Here is a 16,281-nt window from a genome sequence, read left to right as displayed (position 1 = left end):
TGTGTGTGTGTTTGCTCTGCTCTGTGTGTGTGTGTGTGTGTTTGCTCTGCTCTGTGTGTGTGTGTGTGTGTGTGTGTGTGTTTGCTCTGCTCTGTGTGTGTGTGTGTGTTTGCTCTGCTCTGTGTGTGTGTGTGTGTGTGTGTGTGTTTGCTCTGCTCTGTGTGTGTGTGTGTTTGCTCTGCTCTGTGTGTGTGTGTGTGTGTGTGTGTGTGTGTCTGCTCTGTGTGTGTGTGTGTCTGCTCTGCTCTGCTCTGTGTGTGTGTGTGTGTGTGTGTGTGTGTTTGCTCTGCTCTGTGTGTGTGTGTGTGTGTGTGTGTCTGCTCTGCTCTGTGGGGTGTGTGTGTGTGTGTCTGCTCTGTGTGTGTGTGTGCTCTGCTCTGTGTGTGTGTGTGTGTGTGTGTGTGTGTGCTCTGTGGGTGGTATGTGGGTCATATCTCCACGTGTCCCTCACCTTCAGCAGATCGTCAGGTTTGCTCTCTCAGAGAGTGTTTAGCGTTCGTTCATTAATTGCTGTATCGCTCGTCTCTCATTAGGCTGATTGAGCGAGCGCTGAATACGGGTAATTACTGTATTTTAATGATGTGCTCTTCAGAGAGGCTGATTGGAGAGCGTCATCATTCACAGCGGCTGTGAGACTCTTCTCCATCTTCTTGTGTTTCAGATGCTTGAAACTGATTTTGAGCGTCCGTGTCATGTTTATCAGCTGAGAATCATCACCTCACTTTGTTTTCATGAAGTCTCTCATTATGATACATTATCTTGTTTTCTTTCAATTAGCACAGGTTTAGTGTTTCTCAGCTTTTGAGGGAAAAGCATTATTTGTGGATAATTTGGGCAATGTTCAGTCAAAAACGGATGTCTCAGATCAGTCAAGAAGAAACAAAATCTGTGCTAAATGAAAGAAAACAAGACAAAAAAAATGCACTCAGGCTTTGGCGATAATATACAATAAAAGAACAAAAATGTTCACCTTTTCTAGATTTAGTCCAATGCATTTTCAGGAAAAACAAAATCTTCTCCAGATGCCTGGAACACGGTTAAAAGAGTCCATTCAACACTTTATTGACTCATCACTGTCCCTAAATGTTCCCTTAAATCAAACTGGGCTTTTTCCCTCTATATTTCTGATAGTGAATGAGCTGTAGAGGAAGTTTTGTGGGTCTGATCTCGTTTCAGTCAATCATTTTCACTGAGGGTTTGGGATTTGGTCGATCTGAGTGAACTTGAGCAGAACGTTACACAAATGAGAAAAGACTTGGCACGGAAGAATAGCAGTACAGCATTTCGCTTGAAAGGATTTTAGTCTGGGAAATACTGAGCTCTGTCTGAGGCTCTTCAAGCAGATATTCTGTTTTGTGATGTCTGTCAAATACTCAATAATTATGCTTTTAGACAGACAAACATTTTAGTCAAGGAGTTTTCTCACATTTTCCACTATGCATTTCTCCCAGAGATTGTTTTTAGATTGAGATAAACATGAAGCATGCTCTAGGAGTTACTTTTGTTTCTATAGTGCTTTGAAGAACATCTTCACAGAGAAACTTCACAAACACGAGGCGAAGTCATTATTCAGATCAATTCAGTTCAGCTCTTGTTCTCATCTGATAGTGTCAGTGCAATTAAATCAATAATTATAGAAATATAATTGAATATAATACAGTATGTGTCTTTTAAACCAACATCAAACCAATTGGGGAAGAATAAAGTAGAGGTGCCGTGTTTTATATAATTTTTTAATAAAGTTGAAATTCATTTTATGTCAAGTAATTGTGTGTTTAATGGATGAACGCAGACAGCATGAATGAATGATGTGCTGATGGAGGTGTGTGTGGTCCACGTGTTTGTGAGCCGACACGCGTCCCACTGCTTCAGCAAATCCGCTTTACTGCCTAATTCAATCAGCGAGGAGTCTTCTGACACACACACACACACACACACAGCTCTCCTCGTGATGTATTTCATCTCCATTTCTCTGTATGTCGCCTTCCTCACACACTTGAAAAGTCGAGGTGAAACTGCTGGTGTATAATCGTCCCCAGCTTGCTGTGAAGCACTAAATGAGATGTTTCTCCGTACAATAACGAGTAACAGAGTTGAGGGGAACACATTACAAGTTACACGAGTTATGTGATCAGATTACTTTTTCAAGTAACTAGTAAAGTAACACATTACTTCAACAAAATATCTGAATTACCTTTTTGAAATAAGTATTGTAATGCATGGCTTTCCATATAAAGTAACGTTGTAGTGCAATGAGTTACTTTTCAACACTGATGCTGTTAAACAAAACAAACAAAAAAACACCCACTGCTGTCAGAGTTTTATTTGTAATGCCATTCATAATTGTTCATTTGGGACCCTGGCTTCTCTCGGAGAGAATAACGCTGCACAATAACGACATGGAGGCTAAAACAAACAGGCAGGAAAATCAATGCGGCGACGAGCTCGTGGTGCTGCGGCTCTGGTGGAGCGAGTGGATGGAGGCACTTCAAAGACGAGGCCATCTGCTGCCCTTTATCGATCCGAACCCTGATATTTACAACAGAGCTCCATTCTAATGCAATCAGACTACAGACAAGAACAAGCTGGAGTCCTGTGAATGCATCATCGCTTTCCTATATGTGTCATAATGCACTGAAGGCATTGATGCTAGCATGCTAACAGACAGTTTCTTGTTTCCTTTGCTTCACTCGGACACTTTGAGCGTGAGTGATCAAATAATCAAAGCGACGGCAGTGAAAGCTCTGTGAAGAGACTCGACACAGGCCCAGAAGTGTTAAATGAGCGGTTAAAGTTAAACATAGACTGAGTGTTTTACTTAATGGCACACAAATCCAGCGCTCCCTGTGTTCTTGGTGACATTTTAATTCTTAGCACATCTTTATAAATGCAGAGAGAGAATTGCCACGTTTGCGGTGGACTTGTGAGTTCCCATCCATATTCAGCAGCGAGTGTTTTGAAAGCACCCATTAAACTGTATTAGCCCTTCAGAGCACGAGCAGAAAACAATGAGAGCTACGCTATTAATGATAGTAATCAGAGTAAACAAAGACTTATGGATTTACATCTGGGAAAAGTCAGAGATGCTGACAGTGGAGATATGAGCGTATTGATTTAGTCGTTGTTCTGCTGATTTGCATTTGATTTAATGCTCTGCTCTCATTCTGACGGCACCCATTCACTGCAGAGCATTCACTGATGAGACACTGATGCAATGCTACATTTCTCCAAATCTGATGAAGAAAAAAACTCATCAATCTCTTGGATAACCTGAGGATGAGGGTATTTTCAGCATGTGAACTGTTCCTTCTGTGAAATCCATCAAGCTTCAGATCTCTAGTGTAGTGTAGCTGTTGTAGTATATGGCCGTGTGTGTGGATAAAGAGTTCATGATGACCGCTGCCAAGTACTGGATACTGCAGAAGTCATGGAGTCTGAATGTGCTTGTCTCAGGAGTTTTCTTTGAGACTGAGTGAAGCTGCTGTTAATGGAGACGCCTCTCATCTCTGACAGTAATATAGCGGTGGTGTTTTCAGAGACACACGTGGTCATGCATGAGCTTTGAAGATCAATAGTGTGTGTTCTTGTGTTATCCTTAAAGAAGATGAAACAGCAGCTTAAAGGCTCGTGGCTCTGTGATTCCTCTGCTGTGTAGTTCTCACTTTACTGTCTGTGAGAGAGGAAGAGCATGTTGGGTAATTACTGGAGGTAAGTGTGATAAGTGAATTAAAGAACATTAACATCACTGTGATAGTGAAGTGTCCATCAGCTTCCAGCCTCAAATTCATTCATGTTTCACCTACTGTTTTATGAATACTGCTATTTGCTCTGTTGTTTTAGCATTTAGATATTATTATAGTTTTTGTTAATATTAGGAATCATTTTTTTGCCAATATTTCTATTCTTTCCTAATATATCCTGTTCTATAATGACAAAACCTTGCTCAATTGGCAATTTTTCTGTTCTATTCTGATGATAACAACCCCGCTCAGTTGGCATCATTCTATTCTATTAACCACAAAATCTCTGGTGAATTGACATTATTTCTGTTCTACTCTATTCTTTTCTAATAAAATTATCCTGGTCAATTGGCACTATTATATTCTATTCTAACGGGAAAACAAGATTCAATTGGCAATATTTCTATTCTACTATATATTATTCTAAGTACAATAAACTAGTAAACTGGCAATATTTCTATTCTATTTTATGATGATGAGAACAGCCCCAGTCAATTTGCAATATTTCTATTCTATTCTACAATGACACAACCCCTAGTCGATTGGTAATATTTATATTCTATTCTACTATGATGACAACAACCCCAGTCAACTGGTAATATTCTATTCTATTTTATGATGACGATGACAACCCATCAATTGCCAATATTTCTATTCTATTTTATTATTATGACGACAACCCCAGTCAATTGGCAATATTTCTATTCTATTTTATCATGACGACGACAACCCCAGTCAATTGGCAATATTTCTATTCTATTTTATCATGACGACGACAACCCCAGTCAATTGGCAATATTTCTATTCTATTTTATCATGACGACGACAACCCCAGTCAATTGGCAATATTTCTATTCTATTTTATTATGACGATGACAACCCCAGTCAATTAGCAATATTTCTACTCTATTTTATCATGACGACGGCAACCCGTCAATGGGCAATATTTCTATTCTATTTTATCATGACGACAGCAACCCCAGTCAATTGGCAATATTTCTATTCTATTTTATCATGACGACAGCAACCCCAGTCAATTGGCAATATTTCTATTTTATTTTATGATGACGATGACAACCCGTCAATTGCCAATATTTCTATTCTATTCTATTATTATGACGACAACCCCAGCGAATTGGCAATATTTCTATTCTATTTTAACATGACGACGACAACCCCAGCGAATTGGCAATATTTCTATTCTATTTTATCATGATGACGACAACCCCAGTCAATTGGCAATATTTCTATTCTATTTTATCATTACGACGACAACCCCAGTCAATTGGAAATATTTCTATTCTATTTTATCATGACGACGACAACCCCAGTCAATTGGCAATATTTCTATTCTATTTTATCATGACGACGGCAACCCCAGTCAATTGGCAATATTTCTATTCTATTTTATCATGACGACGGCAACCCCAGTCAATTAGCAATATTTCTACTCTATTTTATCATGACGACGGCAACCCCAGTCAATGGGCAATATTTCTATTCTATTTTATCATGACGACAGCAACCCCAGTCAATTGGCAATATTTCTATTCTATTTTATCATGACGACAACAACCCCAGTCAATTGGCAATATTTCTATTCCATTTTATTAGGACAACAACCCCAGTCAATTGGCAATATTTCTATTCTATTTTATCATGACGACAACAACCTCAGTCAATTGGCAATATTTCTATTCTATTTTATGATGACAACAACCTCATTCAATTGGCAATATTTCTATTCTATTTTATGACGACAACAACCCCAGTCAATTGGCAATATTTCTATTCTATTTTATGACGACAACAACCCCAGTCAATTGGCAATAATTCTATTCTATTTTATGACGACAACAACCCCAGTCAATTGGCAATAATTCTATTCTATTTTATGACGACAACAACCCCAGTCAATTGGCAATATTTCTATTCTATTTTATGACGACAACAACCCCAGTCAATTGGCAATATTTCTATTCTATTTTATGACGACAACAACCCCAGTCAATTGGCAATATTTCTATTCTATTTTATCATGATGACAACAACCTCAGTCAATTGGCAATATTTCTATTCTATTTTATGACAACAAAAACAACCCCAGTCAATTGGCAATATTTCTGTTCTATTCTATTCTATTCTATTCTATTCTATTCTAATGATAATAACCTGGTCAATTGGCAATATTCTTTTCTATTCTAATCTATTCTATTTACAACAAAATCCATGGTCAACTGGTGATATCTCTATTCTATTCTATTCTATTTCATATTTGTTGTGTTTACTCTGTTATATCCGCCTGTATGAAGTCTGTTATTTGTGTCCTGTGCTGTGCAGTTTTCTTCCATTAGCATGTGTGGTTGTGTTTTGTGTGTTTGTTGCCCTTGAGCGTCCCGTCGTCGTTTCCTCAGACGGTGTATCGATTATCAGGAGATTCCTGAAGCACGTGGTTCTTTAGCTCCAGGGACACTGAGATGTTTCAGGCCAGACATTATGTCGTCTGACTCTTGTCTTTTTATTTACGGAGGAACACGTTGTGCTGTTCTTCGCTTCTTCATGCACATTTGTTTATTCTTCTGTCATGACGTCCTGCAGAAGGCCAAAGAAAGACTTTCACAATATAAATGTTCTCCAGAGAAATCTTCAGAGAAAATCAGAAAAGATAAGAAGTTCAGTTCCGGCAGTTACTGGTCTGTGAAGAACTGCTCAAATCTCAAAGTATAATCTGCTCTTTCTCCAGTTTTCTTTGAAATATACTGATGTGTTTGGTAAGAGGAATCAAACACTGGAGTCAGATCATGTGCTTTAGCCGTTTATATTTCTAGCGCTGTGTGCAGAAGTGTGAATGCACCGCAGCTTTCCTCTGAATCATAGAAAGATTCTGAGATATTGGCAGTTAATCTTGAAATATCGCCAATCCATCAACATTGTGCTTTGCATCATTGCAAGCCTTTAACTTGCTCAGCTGGGGTTTAAATATGCTTAATATTCACTTATATTAACTTCATAACACTGACATAGTTATTAAACAGAACTGAATCGAAATTCATTTAAACTAAACTAAACAAAAATGTGTAATGTTGCCTTTGCAGCAAACTGAAATAAGTTTAAGCTTTTTGAAAATCAAATTGTCCAATATTAGCACTGCTATTTTCCTGTGAAGCTGCTTCTGTGTTGACTCTGTGTTGTATAAAGCGCAGTAGAAATGAACGTGACTGGGTTTGTCAGTGTTCGTGTGTCGGCTGCACTAGTACAGAGTGATTTAATAAAAATGCTCTTCATTAATGCATGTAGAAGCTCTGTTTCTCACGCAGGTCTCACATTATCTCTCAGCACATTTCACATTACCCATCATGCTCAGCACGCCTCTGTTTTCGCCCGCCAGCCGTTCGTGCCCTTGATTGTGATTAATAAGGAAAAGCTTATGAAAATTACATAATCTCTTTTTGCATAATTAATGGCAGCATCTCCAAACGAGAGAGCTGAGAGAGGACGAGTGGAGATGTTTGATGATTTGAGATGTTCTGAGTGATGTTACTGTATGTTATGACTGTGTGCTGATGGTTCGTGTGTAATGTTTATATCCACTGGGCGGTCCGTGGGCACGACTGATTTACAGAATTTACATATGAGAGCTAGGAACTGTGCATTTATCTGCTATTGAACAATCACAGTCCAGCAGCTGAACTGAACTCTTTTATAATGTAAGATTTGACAGTTTCATGCAGCGTTACTTTAGTATCAAGATCGGTTCATGTGAGACCCTCTCCCAGTATTTCCGTCCTCTTTATTTCGGATGCTGACAAATGATGAATTCTGGTGAATAGAAGCACCTCACCATTCCCAAACTTTTGACTGGTATTACAGTGTGCAGGCCATTATCATTAGCTGGAGTGCTGTATGGCTCAAGATGGACCTCAGACAGGAAGAGACACTAATGACTTCCTCTGTGTGGGTTTCCTGCCCACGAGTGCCAAACCGCTGTCAGTCATCCCCAAAAAACCTTCAGCAAGATGCTTCCTAATGAAACCAATAAATACAGATACTCACAGTCAACAGGAAATTTCCTAAGAGTTGCTTTGCATTATTTATTTTTACTGGTAATGTGTTCTGCATAGTATTCACAACAAACGATGCAGCTTCACAGAAAAACCTAATATCTTCATGCCTTATAGTTGCATTTAGACTATGACTGAGCAATACAGAAGCGATCGAGATGAGTGCATGGACAGTGTCTCTGGCTGATAATACAGTGGATCTCATGAGCTCAGAGGCAGCTGGAGCATCAGTATTCATGAGCTCTTACATCCATTAGCGCTCCTTTGGAGATCTCTGATGTTGGCCTGATCCCAGCAGGAGCAGAGCCAGAGTTTCTTCTGCTGATGGACGCCTGCGAGGCCTTCAGCTTTCTCCATCGAGCTTTGTGTGAATTATGAGAGTAACTGCTGCTAAACTGTGAGAAATGAGCGAAGGATTCAATCTGTGAATGCATTTTCAAAAGATGAGATTGTTCTTCTCGCTCTTCAACTATGGAGTGGAACTTCTCCAAAGAGCCTCCTGTAATTTAAAGACTCGTTAGGGAAAAGAGTTTGGAGTATATAAAAGACGCCGAATCAGAGCTCTGAGAGTGACGGGTTTGTCTGGCTTTATTGCGTTCTGGGAATACGAGAGTCCATGCGCCGCTCCAGCAAACAAAAGGCTAACCGTTAGTCATCTCAACAACTGCTGTTTTATTCTGTCTTTCTCGAAGTGTATTAAAGCGAGAGCAGACTTGCACACAGACTCCGGTTCATGAGCATTTCGATGCCAAGATCTGCTCAAATGCAGCACAAAACCATTTTCCATCAGGTGCAGCTCACTACTAAGGGAACATCAACCTGATTCTGAACTGCATGTACACATAAATAAGTTGCATATATTTTGCATGATATTAAAGTTGCATATAATTATTGATTGAATTATAGTTATAATCCAAGATTTCTGTTGTTTTCAGAACTGATTTGTGAGATCCTAGTCTGCAAGTTTAAGACGAGACACTAAAAGCAAAACCAATGTTGGTCAGTTTTGCCTCCATATCATGTGTTCTTTCAGACGAGTGGAAAGAAATGTTTGTTTTTTGTCTTGTCTTTATGGATTGATTAAAAAGAGAAATCCATAATGCAAGACCGTTAATATATCACCAAAGAATTATGAACCTAGATTTATCCAGTGATCAGATTAATGTTCTGGAAATATATGCAGATGAGTGCATATTTAATTAAATATGGATTTTTAAACATAACATGATATAAGACACTTGTCTTAATGTAGAGTTGTTATTGAGATACTGTTATCATTGTGTTAATATTTTGATTTCGCTTTTATTTCTACATTTTCTGCTTAAATGTACATTTTTAGTAAATTATTTTTATTCTTAGTCATTTTTATTTCAATTTTAGTTTCAGTTATTTTAGTACATAAAGCTAAACTAAAATAAAATAAAAATGTTGCCAGCTACAGGTGCTTAAATAAAATCCGTTTTTTTTTTTTTTTCAAAGTAAAAATATGTTTTAATTTTAGTTTGCTGTAATAAATTCAATTTATCCCAGTGTTCCTGTTTGTCACAGTAAAGTTGTTTTGAAATGCAGCGCTGTAGAAATACATGTGCTTGACTTCTATGGGATCAGGCTTCAAGAAGCGACCGCAGAATGAGATTCTTAAGAGATGCTGGGATTCTTCACGAGTGTGTGTGTGTGTGTGTAACCGGTTCATTGTGGTTAAAAGCGCAGCAGAAAGCTTTAGTGGAAGGAAGCTTCAGTCTGCTTCAACACACAAGCTTTCAAATGGAAAGTAAAGCTTTTGGAGCACAAATACCTCAGCAAATCACTAAATACAGATCTAATGAGATCAAAACCCATGAGCTCTGATATCTGATGCTTGAATATATCGAATATAAACTCTTCTTTAGCTTCACAAGATTTATTAATTTGAGATGCAAAATGAGATGTTTTCTGAAGTTTCTGATTGAAATGATTAATTGTAATGAACAAATATCTGCCAATGGGGTCAGAAAAATAAATAGGAAAACAAGAATATTTTCAGACCCCATTGGCATATTATTGTCCCTGTTTTCAGCAAAACATGACATTTTTCTCCTAAAACAGGAGGTGATATGTTGAGTAACTGTTCTTCTCCGGTCAGTGTATCTTGATTCAGAAGCTGTGCTGGGAAACAGACTCATACACACTCAATAATAACATGCCTGACGTGGTCTGAGGTGTGTTTTCTGCTGATCTCAGCTGGATAAAGGTTGAATCGATGCGCTCTGTTTTCTCATGACTTCACACACGCTGGAGTTTTTCAGCTGCTGACATCAGACGAACAAACACAGCGGCTCTGTGAGCTCTTCTTCTGACACAAACTGAGTTTATTTCTAATGCGCCGCGTGTGAAGAGTGTTTCTGAAGCTCACAGACCAGAGAAAACACCTGGTTAACAGCTGCTGATTTTGCAGTTTTAATCCTGTTTAAATGTAGCTCAAGCCGTAGATCATGGGTTTGATTTCCAGGGAATACATTCATTTATTAAATATATGCCTGTGATGCAATGTCAGTTCCTTTGACTGAACGCATCTGCCGAATGCATCAACATATAGATGTCTTGATGTTCACAGTCTGATCAGAGGAAGGTACTGTAATTGCATTTCCTTGTATTAATTGACTCTTTCTCTTATTCTGTTTTGTAGTGAACTTCGATCACTTCCAGATTCTGCGTGCCATCGGGAAAGGGAGCTTCGGGAAGGTGAGGGCACACTGTAAAAGAAGAGTTCCTCCAGAACGAGTGGAGCTTGTACAAATAGATGAATAAACGTATGATGAAAGATTGCTGTGGCACATGTAAGTACAGTAAGAGATTGAAATCAACCCTGGGTGATTCAGCCGCTCTAATTACCCTGCGCTCCTGTTATCTGAAACCAGGCCGGCTGAGATTTAACTAGGCCTTAAGTAATTACAATTCAATTCTTCCATTAATCTGGACCAGAGCAGGTAATTAATTTAAGACTCATCCTCTGCGTGACACTTCTGCTGTGTGTCTCGTCTGGAGAATGAGCTTTAATAATCGCTCATGTTTGTCTGTTTCTGAAACGATCTGAGGCTTTATTTCAAATGTACAGTCAGAAGAATCAGCCGTGGTTAACTCTATAGTGCAGAGGACAGAAAAAAAAGCTGGTTTGTGATGACCTTTGATTCGGCCTGCCATGCAATATCATAAGAGCAGGGAAAAAATAGGAAATAATCTGGATTTTATATTTTTGTTTCAACAATTTTTAATTTTATTTTTATTTTTTGCATTCAAATAAAAAAATCAGTATCAGTAAATAGTATAAAAAATCAGTCAATTTAAAAATGAAATGTAAAAAAAAAAACAATATAAGGGAATTTTAAATATTAAAAAAAACTTTACAATTTTTTTTATTTAAATTATTGTAATTTTTGCAGTGAAATGTAAAACAAAAAAATATAAAAACAAAATAAAAATTTAATTGTTTAAAATATAATTAATATAGTTGGATATATAATGCAACATTTTACTTTTGGTCCATGGCCCTCAATCAACATGATTCAATATGATTTTTAATATGATGAAAATCAATGTGATTTTTAGGCTCTATTGAGACACTATAATAGTTACACTGATTTACCTTTATTCATATTTTGAATAATTTTTTAACTATACTTACAATTTTAGTTATTTTATTGTGTTTTTGTCTTTATATATATTAATGGAGAGTATTTGTTGTAGTTATTTTGGTACATCAGGTTAAGCTAACTGAAAATCAGAAATCTTCCTGAAATAAAAAGTTTTCTTTAAGTTTTTAGTTAATTATAATAACCCTGGGCTGATGAATCCAGCGAGGGATGTATAGACGAGTAAGATAGCTGAGAAACGAGAGAAACACTAGCTGAGCAATGAAATAATGTTTATGTTATTAATGGAAGATATTATAGACTCAGAAAAAGCACAAGCTGTAACTGAGGAGCTGCAGCACTTGAAGTGATCCTCTTCTGAAGTAAATCACGTCACATCTTCATCATCGCGGCACCCATAAGAACATGAGAAACTCTTTACTCGATCAGAAGAGCAGAGCTGAACGAGGACGAGCACATGCTTTAGTTCGTCTCTGTGCTGTTTATCTGTCAGTATTAGTGCAGGAGGACTGAATATATTACATTACACGCTTGTAGCGACGCCGGGAAATCCTCGAAACATCATTAATCTGAGAGAGACGGCAGGATCGCTCGCATGTGCTTCAAAACTGCTTTTCCAGATACGCTCAGAGTGTGACACGTAACATATTGTGCATTTAATTCAAGAGCGTTTTATCCGATTAACTTCCCATTGCTTCTGTTATTATTTCTGTAACTGTTTGAACGACTAGAACTTTATATTCCCATGGTGAAAACTCTGCAGATCTTATATGCATGACGGGTAGGTGGCTAATTGCATTTTGTGCAATTTGAGGATTAATGGGATGCTTGGTTGCCTAGCAACTAGAAGTTAAATTTGAGTTAGAGTACGGCCCCCAATGTTTTTCATATGAAGCGCCAAAAAACAAACTTGATTGAAGACCATGCACCAAAACTAAATGCTGCATTATATCCAACTTTATTTTATTTAAATGTATTTAATAAAAAAAAAAAATATATATATATATATATATATATATATATATATATATATATATATTTTATATATTTTATCAAATATCAAATAAAATGTAATATTTAAGATATAGATTCAGATTGCTTAACACATACAGAGTAATTACAGTAACAACACAGACAACAGTATTCAAAAGGTGAAATTAATTTATTGGTAATAACAACCAGTGAAGGAAAAAAATACAACATGTACATATGTACGTTACCGCAGTTTTACAGTTAAATATTAAGTAACTTACGTTTTAGAAAATTTTAGACCAGTTATTCCCTGCATGACTTGCTTTGGCTCTTTCAGGTGTTTGAATTGGGTTATACTTAAAAAATAAATCAAAATCCTTGGACTGTGGACGAGCAAAATAATCAAGAAGTATCAAGGCATTCACTGTCTTTATCATCTTTCCCTGAATCTCCCTCTCTCTCTCACTCTGCACATTGAGTTTCTCTGCAATATGAAATAAGCACTTTCAATAATCTATATTAATTATGCAGCCATCAATTTATGTCCCTATGATCACAGTCCTACTACTGATGACCTGAATCATAAAAGCACATATATTTTTCTAAGAGTATAGCTGTTTTGCTAATAGCTTAAACTTTACCTGAAGGTTCCTGCTCTGACTCAAAAGCTTAATTGTCCACCCCCCTCTTTTTTTTCAAATTGATTTTATCTATTGTAAGTCGCTTTGAATGAAAGCGTCTGTCTGCCAAATGATTATGTAAATATTAGTGTATGTGCTATGTTTATGGAAAAACTATACTTTCAAAAAATATATATATTATCATATTATTAAGAATATTCTAACTACAAGCAACAGCACAAATAAATACAATATTTGGGAGTTCAAAGCCGGTTTGCAAATCATTTGAGTCATTTTGGAGTTTGGAGTGGCTTCGCGGATCATTTGAATCAGTTTGGGAGGTCATAGCGGGTTTGGAAATCATTTGAGTCAGTTTGGGGTTCGCGAATCATAGCTGTATATGGATAGGCAATATTTAACTAATTTATTAGCTAAATTTAGTAGCTTGTTTGAGTCAGTTTGGGGATCGGGAATCATTTGAGTCACTTTGGGAGTTCGTAGCGGGATCGCGAATCATTTGAGGTAATTCGGGAGTTCGTAGCGGGATCGCGAATCATTTGAGTCAATTCGGGAGCTCAAAGTGGGTTCGCGAATCATTTGAGTCAGTTTGGGGATCGCGAATCATTTGAATCAGCTCGGGAGTTCGTAGCGGGATCGCGAATCATTTGAGTCAATCCGATAGTTCAAAGTGGGTTCGCAAATCATTTAAGTCATTTTGGGGATTGCGAATCATTTGAATCAGCTCGGAAGTTCGTAGCGGGATCGCGAATCATTTGAGTCAATTCGGGAGTTCAAAGTGGGTTGGCGAATCATTTGAGTCAGTTTGGGGATCGCGAATCATTTGAATCAGCTAGGGAGCTCGGAGCGGGATCGCGATCATTTGTGTCAATTTGGGAGTTCGTAGCGGGTTTAAGAATCATTTGAGTCAGTTTGGGGATCGCAAATCATTTGAATCAGTTCGGGAGTTCGTAGCGGGATCGCAAATTATTTGAGTCAATTCTGGAGTTCAAAGTGGGTTCGCGAATCATTTGAGTCAATTCTTGAGTTCATAGCGCGTTCGCGAATCAGTTTGAATCATAGCTGTATATGGATAGGCATTTTTAACTAATTTAGTAGCTAGTTCTAATTACGTTTTCCACGCGTGTTTAGGTTTGATATGTGAACTCATATTTTTTGTTTTAATGATGTGCCTTTTAACAGTATCAAGTATATTCAAAAACTAAACAAATCTTGCCTAAAAAGTGCACGCATCTAGGCTAATGTAAAGTTATATGATGATGTCATACTAGTGCGCGTGTGCATTTTGAGTGCGTTCTTTCACTGCATTATTCGGTGTATTCAAATGCATTTATGAATGCATGTGAATGATCACAAAATTCAAGATATGGGGGTTAGAAAATGTATATATTTATATCATTTTATGTAGAGTGCAATTTCAGTTTTTCTCCAAAAATCAGCGTGATTAAAATGTGATATTTTTGCGCGATTTTCTAAAATAAAGCCTGCCTCTGGATATAGCCAATCAGGCAGTGCTTCGCTGATGTTTGGTTATGTGGTGGTGTCATTTTCACTCTGCGATCGCCTGATTCGTAGATTCATAAAACCGTCAATTAATTCACAGTTGCATTACAGCCTATTGCACGTCAGTCTGATCGATTGTACAGCGGCAGCCACAGACCAGAATGACCGTCAGATCACGGGGAAATGTCCCGGTGCTCCCGATGGCCAGTCCGCCCCTGATCATGCCATATAGAGTAGAATGAGATTTTAATAGAAATGAAAAAGCAGGCATGAAAACTGGTGAAAAGTTTGGAAGACATGGTGATTATGAGCTTTACTGAAACACACTTTCACAATCTTACATTCGTTCGTAAAAATGCAAGTAGGACACAACAAATCAAGAGCTAACGAGTACAGTAAAATGAGTGAAATATTATTCTAATGTAAAACATCTGTTTTCTGTGTGAATCTGTGTTAAAGTGTAATGTATTTCTGTGATGCTCCGCTGTATTTTCAGCATCATTCCTCCAGTCTTCAGTGTCACATGATCTTCAGAAATCAGAATAATATGATGATTTACTGCTCAAGAAACATTTCTGATTATTATCAGTGTTGAAAACTTAAATAACTGTGATACATTAGATTTTTTAGGATTCACAGATAGTTCAAAAGAACAGCTTTTATTTGAAATAGAAATCTTTTGGTACATTATACTTTTATTGTCACTTTTGATCAGTTTAATGTGCCCTTGATTAATAAAATTATTTATTTTTTATATATATTTTTTACTTTTGGTATAAATGAATAAATGTATAGACACCATTCAGAAATGTCACAAATAATTACAGAAAAATAAATAAAAGAAAACTACAAGTGACACTGAATTAGATATGAAATTTTAAAGACAAACTGATTAAGTGTTTTATTGTAAAATATGCTGCAATAATCTTTTATTTACAAATTTAGATTTTTTTACATCGTTGGCAGGACTTGGCAAACTAAAACAGTCAATCCATCAATCAAGAAGCAATAAAATATAATTTTTATATTGTATTAAACATGCATGACTTAATTCATGTTCTGAAGCTTCATGAATCTCAGTTTTGAAAGCATTGCCCTCACTTACATTCGAGATCCGCGTGTATGTGATCATAAATGAAACTCTAATTAATTGTGTTATATTCGTTATGTTCAATCGCTCGTTCTTCTGTGTTTATGATGCCATTAGTGATTAATTGAGTCCCTCTGTCACATGAGCTCGTCTGAATGAATACTTCAGCCCACAATGCTTTCTGTAATTGTTTGGTTGTTTTACAGTGTGTGTGTGTGTGTGTGTGTGTGGGCCGCAGATCTTCTCTCTCTCAGATGAATGTGTTCAAGAGCTAATGAAGCCTTCAGTATCTCATCTGGTCTTCCTCTCTCTCTGCTCATCTGATTCCAGCCCTTTCCTTTATAATGTTCGGCCGGTTCCAGGTCTCGCGGTGTGTGTGTGTGTGTGTGTTTGGATGAGATGTTTAGATGCTGGGTGAATGATGTGTTTTGTTATTGAGGTTGTAAGTGTGCTTTCATTTCCTGCACTGCATCGCTGAAGACTGAAGAGAAAACACATTTACACGAGAGGAAATGATTTCTCTTTGTCACAGACAGACTCATCTTGGAAACAGTGAGTGTGTGTGTGTGTGTGTGTCACCTAATTAAGTTTTTCCAGTCAAAAATGACCGGCCTTTAAAAAACTGTTCATAAATCTCTGGTTATGCTG

At 37.2% G+C, this 16,281-nt stretch overlaps 1 protein-coding gene across 1 annotated transcript in view; it reads left to right on the top strand.

The window, feature by feature from the left end:
* LOC128025828 (serine/threonine-protein kinase 32C-like) overlaps window positions 1-16,281 on the top strand; it is a 60,914-nt gene that overhangs the window by 8,142 nt on the left and 36,491 nt on the right. Inside the window, exon 2 of the mRNA XM_052612353.1 lies at window positions 10,467-10,522. Coding sequence (XP_052468313.1) covers window positions 10,467-10,522 — 56 coding nt within the window. The remainder of the gene's footprint in view (window positions 1-10,466; window positions 10,523-16,281) is intronic.

The sequence above is a fragment of the Carassius gibelio genome, chromosome A13 (assembly GCF_023724105.1).
Source record: "Carassius gibelio isolate Cgi1373 ecotype wild population from Czech Republic chromosome A13, carGib1.2-hapl.c, whole genome shotgun sequence".
Taxonomy (NCBI): Eukaryota; Metazoa; Chordata; class Actinopteri; order Cypriniformes; family Cyprinidae; genus Carassius; species Carassius gibelio.
The sequence above is the reverse complement of the archived record's forward strand: the minus strand, read 5'-3'. Positions and strand labels throughout refer to the sequence as shown.